At 43.1% G+C, this 17,445-nt stretch overlaps 1 protein-coding gene across 1 annotated transcript; it reads right to left on the minus strand.

The window, feature by feature from the left end:
• Window positions 1–87: 87 nt before the first annotated feature.
• LOC310818676 (protein APCDD1-like) lies at window positions 88–9,374 on the minus strand. The gene is made up of 5 exons (XM_083689682.1): window positions 9,248–9,374; window positions 5,296–5,479; window positions 4,536–5,067; window positions 1,622–1,943; window positions 88–1,394 (listed from the first exon to the last, which is right to left on the minus strand). The coding sequence occupies exons 1-5, from the start codon at window positions 9,303–9,305 to the stop codon at window positions 934–936; spliced, it is 1,557 nt and encodes a 518-aa protein (XP_083545808.1). The 5' UTR covers window positions 9,306–9,374; the 3' UTR covers window positions 88–933.
• Window positions 9,375–17,445: the final 8,071 nt, after the last annotated feature.

Genomic DNA, 17,445 nt, shown 5'->3' on the forward strand with positions numbered 1-17,445 from the left:
AGAACTTCCAGTACAGAAACAGGAATAATAACCAGTGAACAGTATAACATATTTAATACATATATCCAGTTATGAAGACATAGTTTATTTTAAGGCACACACACACCTAGAATGAGATGGACGTTGCCCCATAGCTGTTGTCCATGAAAACATACCAAGGTATGAACTCCATAATTCCTAAATTACCATGTCAATCATCAGAGCAGTGATATGTACAGTCAGTCTATGATTGAGCAGAAAATGTCAGTACATCAAAGAAGACCATCGCTTTGTCTAGAATCATTTCTATCACATCAACCTTGAAGTGTATGGAGTTTCTTTGTGGGGTAGATTACAGAGAAAAGTGCCATTAACACATATTTGATATCAAGTTAAGGACAGAAGCATATGGTCACGTTATATTTGTCAAGGAAGACATCGCTGTGATAATGTTCTGTATTTCCCTTTAACCCTGCATCCTGAAATAGGCCTTTCTCCACCCCACAGGGTGTCAGTAAGAGCATATTGTCTGAATAGTTCATTGTAGAAAATAATGTTTATATGAATGTATCATATTTCATCTACTTGTAGTACCAAGAAATAACTTGATATTTGTATTAAGTATGTTGTATGAAACATAATTCCGGTCTGTGTGGATGCATAAACGTATTAGATTATTCGATCCAGTCTACTAAAGTGCAGATACTGTGGTGCAGCAGTGTCAAGTCTTTGGTAATTGGAAGAAAGGAGTTCAAAGAACAAGCATCAAAGTAACTAGTCTCCACTTGCTCTCCACCTTGTTGACCCCAGCTTCCATGCCTTAAGAAAGAGCAGGAACAAAAAGTTCAAGTGCGTCAAGTGAACAAGCAGTCTCCTTGTCGGGGTAGAGTTCTCTCTCATAGTCCACACAGTCACTAATCATTGTCTCTATGTACAAAAAAGCCAGACAGTTTCTTAGCTGTGGCACCAGAAGAGCAGAAGCACAACCATCGAGGCCAGAACCACAATGTCCCTCGAGTTGCCACGGCGACACGTCCCGCAGCCGTTGCTGAGCCTCAGGGGCCCGTCTGAGTCCTCCCTTCCGCTGGGCTCTGACCGCTGACTGCTGGATGAACACTGAACCAGGGGCATCTGGTAGGACGTGGCCCTCTTCTCCGGCTTGTCAGGGCTGGAGCCGTCGCTGGGCCGCTGCCCGTTGAAGAGGAGGTAGCGCCCGTGGGCGTCCTGCTCCATGCGGAAGAGCTCGTACTCCGTGTGGGGCAGACGGATGCCCAGCGCCACGCATCCATTGGTCACGGTGACGTCCTGCTCCACGCCCACCTGCCAGGAGCCCTCTGCCCCACACTCGTTACCGTTGAAGACATTGAGCAGGGAGGTGGTGGCCAGGTCCATAGGCATCACCCTCATGTGGTTCACTAGAGAGAGAGGGGAATGCGGGGGGGGGGATCTTTGTCAGTTGCACAGCAACTTTCAAACAAACATTCTATTTAAATTTCAAACAAGCAAGAACATATTACCTAAGTAAACCAAAAATGTATAATATTAAAAACATTGGCATTATTACATTCAACTATTTGGGTGTCTCTGACATTCATCTCAACCAGTTTAGTTCACAAGAGACCTCCACAGGTTAGTTATTTACCTTTGAAGACGAACTCAGTGCCTCCAGTGACCTGGGTGGAGTGCAACCCTCGACTGTAACGTCCACGGGCGTAGATGCTGAAGGTTGGGTGTTTGCAGATGGGGTCAGAATAGTGGTAGTAGTGGCCCTCCCAGGTGTGGTTTTTGTCATGGAAGATGAAGTGGCGCGTGAGGAAGAGGACCTCCGGGCGGACCTCACAGCGCTGGCTCACCCATTGGCCGTACAGACCCACTGTCATGTCCGCCCGCGGGGGGAGGATGGGCGGGTGGAACTCATCTGACCGGTAGATGATGCGACAGGCAATGCAGCCGTGGTCATGGTTCTTGAATTTAAAAGAATATGTGTGCATATGATTAATAAACAGTATTGGGTTTGTTGAGTTTTGCCATAGAATGTGCCACAGAGTGTTACTGTGCGGTAATCAAGCATTTCTTAAAACTGTTCATTTTCTGTTATCAATAATTGAAAAACAATCTGTTATGTATCTGTGCATGCATCTATAACAGTACATATACTGTACACTTTTAGAAAATGTCTTTTGTCCAGTGACGTTTGAACTCTTGCTGTACTGTGAGGGTTACAGGAAAGCTATTTTCTTCTTCAGAAAGAACCACAAGACCAGACAAACTTCCAGCATTTTCTCAGGGTGATCACATAATTGACTGGAAAAGACAGACGGACAGATAAAAAAAGAAGAAAAAGCGACAACAGAAATACAGACCACATCCAGCCAGCTGGATGATCATACTCCTCAGAGGAACTGCACAGGGGAGTTACTTTAATAGGTTTTATGTTCATAAAAAGGTGTACATGGTCATACATCATATTTATTACACACCATGTCTGGTTTATCAGGTCCCTGGCGTGACATATGACAGTCTCATCATACCAGAAGGCCCTTGACCAGAGACTCCGAGAGTCGGCCTCCTGGAGAACAGTGCTAAATACATTCACTTACAGGCCAACATACTATGTCTACTCCAGAGAAGAAGACAAACTCATGGGAGACAGCGGAATTTGTTGAAATAACACCAAGCTATTACTCCCTTTTTCTCAGACAACATTATGATTGTGTGAGATTTAGCGAGAGAGAAATAGGGTCTTCAACACTTCAGCTAGAATACTTCTACAGTTCTTGCAGGGAGTTAATGTAGTCTTTAAGAGAGAGGCCTCATGGGTATCCTTTCCCATGTGCGTAAGAATGAGGAAACAGAGAATGAGAAGGAGAGAGAGAGAGAGAGAACAGGAGAGAGAGAGAGAGAGATGAATAGAGAACAGGAGGAAGGAAGAGAGAGAGAGAGGGGGGGGTTCATGTGTGGTAAAGATGTTTCAGCCTCTAGGGACCTTCAGCTCATAAAACACAGGCGTGCCGACAGTCCTGAAAGAGAGGGCTCATTACTGGCTGTCCCATATCCCTTTCATTGATACCCATCACCCAATTCACGTCCCCTTTTACTAACTACACATGTTCACTTAAAAAATAGCGTGAGATCTTGCCAAGAACATACTTATTTATGCCAATATTGGATGTGGATACTACAGTATGATTGTAATGCATAAATGCTATTCATATCTAATTTTGGGACTGAGCAGCAAATATACTGTATGGGAGTAAATACAAACTTACAAGTGGTCACAACGTCATCTAGATGGCATTGAAACAGCAATAGAAAGTAGAGAAAATAGGAGAAATGGGGTAAAAACAGAGTCTGCTGCCTTGCTCTTGCGACACCACTGAGATCCACCCAATAACCACAAATGAACAGGCTGGCACCACTGAACGTTCTGGATTCTGGCCAAGCCCGAGTATACCACTTAAGATTAATGGATCGGATAGTCACCATGGCAATAAAAGTCCTAAAAAAGAAACCATTGCAACCTCAGTGGATAGCCTGGTTAATGTTTGTATGTTGTGTTTTTTTTTCTTCTTCAAAAGAAGGGCTGAGGCATGCCTAGAACTATTTCACTTCAAAATATTGTTGATTCTTGACTATATTGTTGACTTAATTGGCTGTAGCTTTTGCAGAGGGTTTTAATTCAGAGTTAATACATTCTTAATTGTGCCTGAATAGTTGGAAAGCCAAACATGTTAATGATCCAGACCTGTATTCAGTTAGATATAATACAACAATATTAATACAACTAGTATAGTTTGATTATGGTTGATAAAAACAGCTACTTGACATCCTCTTTTTGTTCAGAGAGAGAGCGAGACAGCGAGACAGCAAGAGAGCGAGAAATAGAGAGAGAGAGACAGAGAGACAGAGAGAGATCTCATGCAAACTTTTTGATATGGCCTCAGGCATGCATGAAATCAGACCTGGAATGCGCTCTCCGGAATAATTCATAAGGCTGCATGATTCCAAATTCTAGGAATACCACATGTTGATCACTCCCAGAGATAGGTTGGGTTTCACGTTTCGCTTCCAGAGCCCAGAGGAGCTTAAGACCGCGGCACTGGTCATTACTGCCCCACAGGGGAGCTTGTCTGATCATGGGTCTTCACAGATACACTGTTTACATTAAGATCAGCGATACCAACTCCTATTATGCCTGTACAAATGTCTGTTTATTTAGACAGGAGACTTAAACAGGGTTTCAGTGTAATCTTCCTTAAGGGTCCGGTTTTAAAACATCACTATGGTTTCACAGAGTGGGACAACTGCTGTTCAAAAATGTAAACATTTGAAATTACAATACATCCTGCAGAGACTGTGAATGAAATGGTCCTTTCTTGATATTAAAAGAAGAAAGAGTCTGTACCTCTATAGAGTTTCACTTATTTTTGAGACAGGAAGTTGAATAAAGAGGCCAAAGGAATACAGTTCAGACTAAAGGCCTAAAGTTCAAACAGATAACAGCGCTGGAGGGGGAGGGGGAGGGGGGGGGGGTTACATAAGTGACGAACACTGACCTTGGCATTCTGAAGAGCGGCCTGGTAGCTGGAGGGTCGGTAGTACATCCTCTGGGTGGGCTCCGTGTGGATGTCACCTAGGAACAGCTCCTCCACCAGGTGGTCCAGGTTGTGGTGCAGGTACTGCTTCTCCACCCGCAGCAGCTGCAGCTCGTGCATGGCAAAGTTGAGCTCCCTCGAGCAGTCACAGCCCCCCTCCTCACTCCACAGCTCGTAGGTCTGATTGGGCTCCCAGGGATCCTTCCCCCTTGCTGCTCCCCGGCAGCTCCGGTTCAGCCTCTGGCTGAGGTCCTTGGCCACGGCGGCACTGTGGCACACCACCTGGGTGCGGTGGAGCTGGTAGTCGGCCTCCGTGCCACCGCGGATGATCCAGGAGGCCTGGCGCAGGCGCAGGCGGCCCCTGACCACTAGCGTGTAGGTGGGCGTGGTGCAGTGGTTGTCCCCGTAGTAGAACTGGTGGGCCTGGAAGGTGTTGTTGGGGAAGAACTGGTAGGAACGTGTCAGGAACTCGGGCCCTGGTCTCACCTCACAACTGACAAGGCGAGAGAGAGAGAAGAGTGGATGGTTTGAATGAAAATGTTTGGAAGGTGCACAAAAAGCTACTTGTTTCAGATCAAGAAGATGAATCATTCTAGCTAACAGCCTGGTAACCTCAGATATTTGACAATGACAGTAACAGGAGTTGGCTAATAGCACAAGGATCTGGGGCAACCAGGCTAGTTTGCACAATAAACTGTGTCTATCCGTGGAGACAGCTAACCTGGTGGACACCCAGTGGCCCTCTATGTTGGGGGGCATCTGCACGGTGATGCGAGCCCCATTGTGCAGGTGCTTGAGCATGTGGTGGCACTGGGAGTCCTTGAATGGCCGTCCGAAGGTCTTCTCCAGGGACAGCCGGTTGGACCTGGCATCAGAGTAGTGCAGAGAGGAGCCCTCACCCCAGCCTGTGGGAACAACAGCAGTGTCTAGAGTTAAAGCGTTCAAGACTTGGCCACAGTGCAGCCTTGTACAATGTTCAGAATCATTGTCTAGCCTGGGAAAGTCATCAAACATTCCTTGCTTTTGAAAAACAATGACAAGTGACATACAATGTAACCAATGAAATTCATCAATGTCCAATGACCAATTAAGCAGTGGTGTACAGTCATTCATGGTCATGTGAAAAAGTGTGAAGAAGTGTCACTGAGTATGTATATCTAAAAGATGAAGATTTAAGCATTTGTGAATGAAATCTATCAGTTTTTACAGCATACAGATTCTACCATCAGAGGTTAGACAAAACTTTAATAGAAATGTAATTAGGTCATGCCATTTCAGTTTATACTATAGAGGTATGCTATACTCTTCAGAGGGGGGTCACAGGGGTTTGCCGGCTTTCATTCTGCTGAACCTCTTTGAAGTGATAAGAGGTTTAATTTAAGTCAATTTAACCCTTGTCATCACTTAGGGATTAACTGGAGATATGAAATGATTTGTAACACCTGGTGTGTGGAGTCCCTATGGACCACGCTATACGCAACATTATGTCTCATAAAAGATTGCTTAGATATATGCATAATAGCTTTCTTTTGGGCATATTTTAGCTATTAACATGCAACACAGACACTATTACATGTACACAAGGTGATAAGGTGAATACACAATGGACCTTCAGTGGACAAAAAGGAAATTGATAAGTGTACAGTATCACAATCTTCAGTTCCTGTCAGCGTACCCATCGGTGTACCATATGAAATAACAAACCCTGTAACAATGGGGGTAGCTTAAAGGGATGAAATGTCGGAAATTAAAGTATTTTCAAAGCCTGGGGCGAAGAATATCTAAGCATCCAAAGAAAAGCCTTCAAAGCTCACATTCCAAAGGGGATTTATTACATGTAATTCTGTAATATCATCAAAATCTGCCTTGAAATATGAAGACTTAGCCTTAAATTCTTTCTATCGTACATGACTTGCCTGGCAATATCATTTAGCCCCTTGGAATTTGTGGTTTGGTTCTGTTTATATCCGTGTTTAATATGAGACTAACAATAAGAGGATCAAAAACATTCAATTAAGGAATCAAAAGCTCCATTACAAAGACTTATCTGACTGTTTTTCGCCCCAATGGCACCAGGTCTACTCTAGGTTGTCTAAAGCTTGTCCAGCTACCACATCTCAGTGTTCTCTGTGGATGGAAACACAGTGCGGTAAGCACACATGATCCTGAAGCTCAGCTGGTACCATTAGTTACGCCGGAGTGTTGGGCTGCAGCCGTGGCCGTATCAAAGAGATCTCTTCGCAGTTTTGCACTGTGTGTCTGCAAATGTGTCTGGACTGTTTGCACCTGCAGCCAAGCGCTCGTCCAGAGAGGGAAGGCCCTGAATGATTGCAAAGAGCTCGTTTTCAGAATGGGGGGGAAACCAGAAACCACCAGTGTGTGTTAGTCTGAGGAAACCTGGGGAGACGTGTTATGTAAACACACTCTTAACCTCGCTAGGAGGAGGACTCTGGTCACATTTACGACCACAGTCTTAATAGCAGGTGAATTTGTGGTTAGGACCCCCACATACACATACACACACACACACACACACACACACTCACTAACATACAGTACTTCCATGAAGATTCACGGTAACAGTGGGATTAAAGGGGGTTTTGTTCAGGATTTACACAACCTGAAGAGAGGAAAAGCATAGGGCTCTAGAGACATTCTCAGTTTGAGGTTAGGCAGACATCCTTCTGCTTCGGCCAAACCTGAAGGAAAAAACCTATGAATCAGGCATGCTGGACTGCAGCAAACCTGATATCTGCAAGGAAACAGCACTGGGATGTTATGAAAATATAATAGCGAAGAGTCACAGGAGATACAACCTGATAAGACGGTGTTCTTTTATTCCCATTAATTTCCTCAGAGGAGCTTCATGCCCAAAGTAATACATGTTTATACTCTCATAAGTATGGCCCAGAGTTTTTCGACATTAGACTGTGTTATCAGGAAAAACACCTGGCCCTGCTCATACTGTACATAAGCATAAACTACAAAATGTGCTAATTCAAGATCATGCATACCCGATAAAGATAAGATTAGTAGCTTTTATTTAAAATATATTTTTGTTGCCTCATTTCATACTAATATGAACTAAACCCAATTACAGCACTCTCACTTACAGACATAAACGTTTTTAACCCTTCTCTCATTACAGTATATCCTAAGCCTCCAAAAGAGACCAAATGGCAGACTCAAAGCCTTATGGTCCTTCACCACGTTCCCAAACCATTGCCTTCTATCTAAATCAAAGAGCCCACAAAACTCCCAAAGCTCAAAACCACAGAGAACATTTCCAGTTGGCGCACTCCCACCAGTGAGGTAACAATTCTGGGACCCCTGACAAACTCAAGTACTCCAGATCATTTGGGAACAGAGAAAACCAGAGCTCCCTTAACAGCACATCTCTGGGACAAAGGACAATGTTTTAACAACGTTCCTCTGTGGTCTATTGTGTATACAGTAGATGAACTTAATTATACTATATTTATATTTTAAAGTGATTTATGAAAACCTACTCAGGGTTTCTTTGAGGATTCAGTATCAGAGGCAATGACAATAGAGACTTTTCCAATCATATTTCTTCTTTTGTGGAACATACATATAGACCTGCCCAACTATAACAAAATGTCATATGATATGATATGTTACATTAAATGAAAGTCTTTTTTTATTCCATTTATAATAGGAAATTTCATGTACGGAAATCTGATCTGGTCTGTCTGTCTGTAAGGTTTACATTTTAAAAGGTGAGGAGCAGGCTACCACAGCTCCATACGAGTCTGTTTTTTTACTGTTTTGGTCTCCTTTCAAAGTCCTTCTGAGGTTTTTCCCCCATAAATTTACAACACACACTAATCCGGCCTGACAGTCCATTTTTATTGCTGCTAGGAAAGGTTGCAATAACGCGCCACTTAATTGAATGTTAGATTTATTTAAACACACTTAAAGGGTAAAGTGGATTCCAAAATATCTTTTTATCTTAGAGTTCATTTGAAGTTGCAGCCAATCGCCGGCTCCTGTCATTGCCAGGAGATGGAAGGGGTCAGATTCAGTCCACTCATACACTATTCCTCTGATTGGTTTTTCAGCCGGAATGGAAGTTTAAAGTGGGCCTCAACTCTCCCAAAGCTTTCATCTGCCCAATAGCCTAAGGCTAAATTTTTATTGCCTTTTAACACCAAATATGTACATCAATATGGCAAAACACATAATTCACCAAATATTTTAAATTTGGTTGAGAACCATCAGTTCTAAAATGTTAAAAAAAATAGAAGGTAACAGCAATATAAGCAAGTATTAATGAAACCATATTGCCAACATGAGGTAAAAAGATAACTTGGTACTACTCCAATTCAAAAACGTTTATAAAATAAGCAAATAACAGACACACATTAAGGTGTGCTCTCTCACACACACACACACACACACACACACACACACACACACACACACACACACACACACACACACACACACACGAATAAGCATAGGTGGAGTAAACAGGTGTACTACACCTTTCCAAAGATATCTGTTGGTAAAGAAAATGGGAGGAAATGTCATTCTGTATGGGACATCATATATTATTATTTGGTGGGCAACATAGTTAAAACTATTTCTTTGAAATTAAACATTTTAGAAATATTTAAATTAAGCTTTGAAATCATCAAATAAGTTCTTACCAAAAATTGCAATGAGAAGTAATACTACTGATGTCCCCATTCCTGCAGATGTATACATTGTGAAGAGTTTCACTAGTTTGACTTGGTGTTAACAATTCCTCGGCTGAGCGTCCTTGGTGAATCCGTGATAGAATCCGACATTATGTATCCATAGTGTGACTTACATCAAAACCTCAAACAAAACGTGTAAAAAGCTAGCTTCTGAAAACTGTTTACTCATAAATAGGCACCGAGGAGTATCATATCATTGTTGTTTGTAAACTCAGAAAAGAGCACAACATATTACCCGATCCATCCGAAGTTCATGTGCGATTTATATTCCAAGTAAACACATGTTCTGGAGTTTGCAACTTGATGTCCTTTGTCTTTCCAAATGAAATAGACCAGCGTGCGACGAAGTAGAGAAGCGTAGTGATGGTCATGCTCGCAGTGCACCTCTAATCAAACCATCTGCCGGAGTTATTGCAGTATGGTAATATTCCTGTGCACCTCTGCGTCCGTCCTCCATGCGTCAATGTGTGTGGAGCGCGTCTTGAATACGCCCCCGCCTCCGACGAGTTTGTAGGGGCGTGGAGTGTGTGTAGAGAGCCATATATTACAATTTGGCATACATGCAGGAATATTTCCCGCATCTCATTGATGATTTCTAGTGATTATTCGATTTTGTAAGAATGCATTAATGACCTAAAATTACTGAAGCTCCATTGCATACATTGATGCTTGTAAAGACACTTCTTATCCCAAGTAAACATTTTGGCTGGAAATGGCTCAGGACTATATGTAAAGGTTTATTTAAGGATTTTTTTTTACGCAATGGGACATAATGGCCTTTGCCTCCTGTAACATCAGCCAAACTGGGCCCAGCCCTGGCTAGAGTGGAAACGGAGCACTTGGAGAGAACTTCAGAGTACTGACATCATAAAACATTGTGTTTCAAAAATAATAATTTTTAATGGTTTATTGTTCTATGAAAGAATACACAAACTCTGAAGACATGATAAACGTGTGATTGACTGGTTTTGTGTTGCTATGAGGATTATGTTCAATATAAATGTTATTATTGTAATAATTAATTTATAATTCATATCACCCCCTCCCATTTTTCTAACTAGCGTTCACAAATCATGTGTCCATGTGTCATAAGCCTGTGCCTGGAGGAGAGAATAACAAAGTGAGACAAAGTAATTTTCTGCTCAACACCTGTGTAGCATAAGAGCAGGAAGGTTTGAAGTTTGAAGATAGAGGGAGAGAGGAGGGTTGAGGAGAGAGAGAGAGAGAGAGAGAGAGAGAGAGAGAGAGAGAGAGAGAGAGAGAGAGAGAGAGAGAGAGAGAGGGGCGTAGAAACCCCGCCAGCGCTGTGGCCTTGTGGGTTTGACCTCCTGCTTCTTTGAACTGTGCAGCTTTGACGTTCCTCTCTGATCCTATTGACCCTCAGGCAACACACTGACACCTCCACCAACTTAACAAAGCTCCACTCCATGTCTTCAGTTATTACAGACGGGATTTAGCGAATAGCATTTCTCCCCTATTTTAGTCACTCTGAAACATTGCTGCTGTTTTACTCAACCTGGTGCATGTACCACTGTAAAGCAATAGAGAAACATATGATATACTGTATGTAATTGAGTGTCGTAGTCCTATGTTATGTCACATATGATGCAAAAGTGCCGTACCCTTTCAATCATAACTTATGATAACTGATAACTCATCAATCATAACAATCCACCACCAATCAATACAATAATTAATTAATAGTGTCCCGCTGAGAGGGGTTATTCATTTCTATTGTCTGGAGGCTTGCCCTCGCTGCTTGGTTTCGCCCGTTAGTTGCCATGGAATTTGCTCTCTTTCCCCCTAATCCTGGATCCATGCTCTGAAAGAATGACTTCAGCCATTCCTTTTTTCTATTCCTCCTTTTCTAAAGTTCCGGAAAGCCCCAGAGTGGGATCCGGACAAACACTCACTACAGTGAGTGGTGGGATTTGCCGATCCCCGGAAGAGAGAGGGGTAGAGAGGGGTATTAGTAGGGGGGTTCTATTGAGAGAGGGCAGGATCAGGGAGGTGAGGCGGGGAGGTTTGTTATGGTGTGTCAACCCCTGTGTTGTCCTGTGTGGCTAATAAGAGCCCCGCTGCACCTCCTTTGTGTCCCTATGAATGGGGGGATTGGATCTACGTGTGGTGGACATAAGCATACTAATGATAGTAAAAAGATCTCCAAGATGGTTGTGGTACAGTTGGCCTACAACTGAAATGCCTGAACATGAAAGTCATGAACATTAACACAATTCTGTTTCATCTTAGATTGTCTTGCCCCTGAACACAAATGTTTGGTGACCAATTTTCAACTCTCTCCAAAGTTGAAAAAACATGACATAATGATTACTATAACATACTCTTTAAATTAATAATCTATTATGTGGCTCCCAAAACATGCCAATGGAGATGAAGTGTACTCAGGACATTTCAAAGTTGTTGTTTTTCTGTTTCTCATTAAAGACATGTTCAAAGTAATTGGATGAATGTGCTGTTCCCTGTTTGTCTTCTTCTTCATGTCTCCCTCTAGACACTGCTGTCATGTCTGGAGGGCATTGTTAAAAGGAAGACTAGAGAGGGGTGGGGTGTGTATCCACAGATAAAACACACGCTGAGTTATTGGACATTAATAGTACGACTCTTGATTGTTTGCCGCCAGAACAATGAGTCACTTAGAGAAATGACAAAAGCATGTCATTGTCAACGACATAATGTGTAAGACATGCAGTAATTCTGCGTCCCGCATCCCCACATCATCACACTGTCAACCATACCCTGCCATACCATACCACTCAGAACAGGGGAGGCTCATGGAGGTAGAAATCGGAGGACGGCTCATTGTAATGCATGGAATGGAACATTCCTCATTCCATTACATGCATTACAATGAGCCGGTCCTCGATTTCTGCCTCCAACAGCCTCCCTTGACTCAGAAAGACAGCCAGGCGAGACGCAGTAATACACCATATTTGTTCCGAGTAGACCTGTACATTCTACTACAGCTGCACCTGACTTTACTCTGTCGTCCCTGCCTACCACCGTGGTTTTATATCATGTAAGACCCTTGTGTGTGTGTGTGTGTGTGTATGTGTGTGTGTGTAGACTGGATAGGATACCTCTACTGCCCTGTGGTCTGTTTTCCTCCTAAGAACAACTCCGCAGCCAAACAATGAGGCAAACATATGAGGCAGCCGAGAGCCCTGCTCAAGAAAAAGGCTGGCTGGAGCCCTGTGCCAGAGCTCTATTTCAATATGGCCAGCATCTGTTGCATAGACAATCTAAACAGCACAGTTAAATCAATCCAGATTGGGAGGGGATAGGAGAGAGGAGAGAGGAGAGAGGAGAGAGGGGAGAGGAGAGAGGAGAGAGGGGAGAGGAGGAGAGAGGAGAGAGGAGAGAGGGGAGAGGAGAGAGGAGAGAGGAGAGAGGAGAAAGGAGAGAGGAGAGAGGAGAAAGGAGAGAGGAGAGAGGAGAAAGGAGGAGGACAAGGACGAGGAAACTCTTCTTGGCCGTGTGGCGTTGGTAAATACTCCCATGTGCAATAAGGGGTCCCATTGTATGGAATCCCTCTGAAGTAACTTATGCGTGCAAAAGCATCGCTTTTGGGTCAATTAAAGAGATCTTCCCGAAACCTCCAGAACTGGGAGAGAAACAAAAGAAACGGTTCCACCACAGAAACCAAAACAATGGATGGGGAACACGCAGACCCTGTTCTCTCTTCCCTCCCTTCTAAATGAGAGAGAGAGAGAGAGAGAGAGAGAGAGAGAGAGAGAGAGAGAGAGAGAAAGAGGGTGGAAGTTCAACTGACCCCCTCTTCCTCTACCAATCGTTGAGCAGGCATAGGATGTGGGAGCGGCCAGGACTGCTGTTTGTTCACATTGCCAAAGTCGGAATTCTTGTGGTGTGTGGCCTCCGTCCCATGAAACCCTCTCCAAAGCCTCTCCAAAAGGCAGCACACTGTATTTGTATACTGCAGTACCAGCTGCTTTGTGAACTCAGAGGAGCTCTGTCCTGGTTCTGCACACTCAAGAGGAGAGGAAGCTGAGGTCTCTGTAGTCTGTAGTCTCCTTCTCCCAGCCACAACAGAGGATACGCACACCAAAACAGTCAACAAATGGTTGGTATTCTTGAATCCAAATTGACCAACAATCCAGAGACGCTAAAGGCAGTCCATTCAGACGCTGCAAAAAAAACTCCATGCAGACCTTTCCCTCTTCTTCATCAAATGTGTTTAGCAATTAAACAACAACACAACTCTGGTCAGTTTTCCAAAATGGTCTCGTTTCAGTGTAGTTTCAACCATGGACTCATCGACAGAGTTTTCTTCTTTGTCTGGCTCTGGGGTTTTCCCCCAGTATGACAGACAGCTCCAGGATCAAAGACTCTAACATGCCTGTGCTGAGAGGGAACAGTTCGCTGTGAAACGGTCCGTAGCCATCCAGAACATTCTACACACAGGTGTCAAGAGCATGACTGGAAACCAGCCTAACCAATCAGATGTCTTATATTTGCCAAAACAGTGATGGGATTTTGATGACACTGTAGAATGTGTCACGAGGTGAAGGCCTAAGAAAAGCTAGTCATTCAAGGCCAAGTCATGTTGTTTAAAACAACGACTCATATTAGGCAATGTACAGTACACATTTGTCCAATTAGAGGGTCTAAGGACTAAGAGTGTTCAGGACTAATTAGCTGGTTGTCCTCATCAGAATCGGAATCATCTCAGAATTTCAATTCCAGTTCTTTGTTTCCTGCATTTTTGGGATGTGATTTTTGGAGCTATCCATCCGTATCCAGGGGAGTTTTTCCCCTGTGGACTCACAGACTGGGCTGTTGACTGGGATCCTCTCTCCTCTGTCTCATACCTCACTGATAGCATCACCCTGTGGACTGACAGGTGGCTCCTATTTCAGACTTTACGTTTCCATCTGGCAGGGGAGCCTCTCTCTCTCTCTCTCTCTCTCTCTCTCTCTGTCTCTCTCTCACTGTCTCTGCCATATTGAGTTTCTACAATTACAGCACAAGAAAAGAAGTGTGCTGTAATGGGTGATTTATTTGATAGGATAGTTATCACCCTCCTCCTGTAAGATGCACAATTCTCTGAAACGTCTGCAATAGCCAACAGGAAATCACATTTTCTATCTTCAACCATAGTTGTTTAGCTTAAGTTTAGAGGGAAAAAGGCATGTATTCTCATGTTTATGTTGTGGTGTGTCTGATTGACGGGAAAATTACTATGGGGTTATATTTCACAACACACAGCCCACCCCTCAACTTGTTTGATCTCTGTATGTTGTGTGTGTGTGTGTGTGTGTGTGTGTGTGTGTGTGTGTGTGTGTGTGTGTGTGTGTGTGTGTGTGTGTGTGTGTGTGTGTGTGTGTGTGTGTGTGTGTGCATGTGTGCGTGTGGGTGTATTCTGACAGCTGGCACAGTGTATAGAACATTCTAGACCAAGACTGTTTAATTTTGGGGGATTTTCTGTTTGATGGGGGAATTTCAGGCAGACAGATAAAACAGAAAGTTGGCCTTGTCTTATGTGTTTGTTTTTGTATACACGCAGAACTCTTCACAGTCCTTGTCTACTTGTTTTCAAGGATTGTACCCAAACAAAATAAAAAAATATAAATGGATTTTCACTTTTGCCAATAAAAAAAAAACACAGATCATATTTGGAACTATGCATTATCTTTCTAAATGTCTCCATCATATTCAATAACCGTGGAATAAAGAAACACTGGCATTGCTGTCTTATATAAACAATGTCAAATAAAGCTTAAGAGGGTATTTGGCTCACTTGCTCTGTTTGTTGCCCAGAAAGTAACACCACAATTTTGTGTGCACCAAAATGATTCCCATACAACAATCCGTTATTCTCTTATTCCTCAAAAGCAGCCTCTACAGGGTCATGAAAAGGCCTATCTATACAAGCCAAGAGATGACTTTAAAGGCCTATCTATACAAGTCAAGAGATGACTTTAAAGGCCTATCTATACAAGTCAAGCGGTCAGAGCGGTAGATTTATCGATTGTCAATGCAACCCAAATGATGTGCGCTGCAATTTTTCCACAAGTGAAGTCAAATTGTGGTGTGTGTGTGAAATAGAATTTGTCCCAGATTTTTCTCTCTTCTTCCTCCTCCTCCTCCTCTTCTCTCTCTCCTCTGTGGGCTAGTTGGATGTATCTTTGATGTGGCAGTCTCTCAGTATTGTGACCGCAGGCTCAAGAAGAACCAGATGCTCTTAGGATTGGCTTGTGGTGGAGGAGCATATATAAATAAAAAAAACTGAGGGGGGAAAACTGCATGCATGCCAGCAAAGTTTACTTTAAAGTCCCCCTCACAAAAGCAGACAGAAATGGGTGTCTTCTCCCCAAGAGAGCGACGTGACGCCATGGGAAGTGTAAAGCTAATATTATCTGCCCCATCTGCCCAAACAATATGGGCCCAAACCTAAAAACAAAGTCAAGGAACACCTCTTAGTCTAACAGCCACAATGCATCCTGGGATATAGAGTTGAGATCAAATTACCTTAGACAGTAAGTAAAGTTGTTCTTCAAAGTACTAATATTGTTCATGTTCTATTATGTTTTTGGGAATCTAAACAATCAATATCATTGTTGAGTTTCAAGCTAGATTTTTGCTGCCTTTTCAGTTCTCTTGTAGCTTAGCTTGTTACACATACTGTACAGGAAACAAAACAAAAACACATCAGTTCCCGCTGGGATCATATATACTGAAAAATGTATGCACTCACTGCAATGTAAGTCGCTTTGGAGAAAAGCGTCAGCTAAATAGCATATATTATTATATTATATTAAAAGAAATGCCCAACACAGCTCCTCCATGTAAAACCATGGCCTTGGTACTACACCATTATAGAACCTCATTAGAGTCTGATTTATGGCCCTCCCGTGACACCGTAGGGTTTGGCTCCCAGCAGGAAGCCTGAGTGCTCCATCCGTAGTTTGACCACATAAACATGAAGGCACACATTAAAACTCTGGTCACATGACGGACCATACTATTGAACCACGGCTTGACCAGGACTCAGAGACAGGGAGGTCTATCTCTCACAATCCACTGGTGCTCCACTTCAAAGTGTCCCTGCGTCTCACATACCACTGGTGTTCCACTTCAAAGTGTCCCCGCGTCTCATAGACCACTGGTGTTCCACTTCAAAGTGTTCCAGTGTCTCTCTGCATCCCATGCTTCACCATGATATGTGTCTGAGGCAGGGTGGATGAAAGGTCATCCGTATGAAGAGGAATGATGTCAGTGTTTCCATGTCTTTGCGAGGGAGAATATCTGGTTGGACAACATTGTTTATGTTGTAAACCAAAGGACAGCACTACAATGTATTGATATGAAATTCTGAAACCTATGTAATTCAAAAAGACATAAATACACAGTTTAATGGAATATAACGTTAACTGAATGGCAAACAGAATATGAAGCATGGCATTTTCTTTCACAAAAAACAATTGAGAGCATTTATAAATGATCTTGTTTTCTGAAAGCAATTTTCTTGGAATCCATTATTAACATCAAACAATACTCAACATCACACAATGTATATATTCCATTTCTAGATTACTGTAATAGCTTTTCAAAAAGATTCCTAGTTAATATGCGGTTAATGCAGTTTCCTATGATCATCAAACAGAGTTTCTCCCCTAATTTAAGTGCTTTAGTTCTTGTGGTTAAGTAATGCTCCATAGGACCCTCCCCAGTCTCCCCCTCAGTGATCAAAAGATCTGGGTTAATCTATGTGACTAGGTCTTGGCTGTCTCCACGACAACATGATCTGAGAAAGACAGGCCTGTCCTTCCTTCATGGACTCTTATCATCAACAATGCAACCACTCATCAGTGTCTGATTCTCCTATAGAGGTCACTGTGTGTGTGTGTGTGTGTGTGTGTGTGTGTGTGTGTGTGTGTGTGTGTGTGTGTATGTGTGTGTGTGTGCATGCATGCCTGTGTGCATGCATGTGTGTGCGTGTGCATGCATGTATGCGCACGCATTCATGTGTGTGTGTATGTGTGTGTGTGTGTGTGTGTGTGTGTGTGTGTTTGTGTGTGCATGTGTGTGTGTGTGTATGTGTGTCATTCGGCTCCACAGTAATACACAATCCCTCAGCATTTCCCATCTGTGTGTGTGTCTGTGTGTTG

Source organism: Argentina silus (genome assembly GCF_951799395.1).
Source record: "Argentina silus genome assembly, chromosome: 18".
Lineage (NCBI taxonomy): Eukaryota > Metazoa > Chordata > Actinopteri > Argentiniformes > Argentinidae > Argentina > Argentina silus.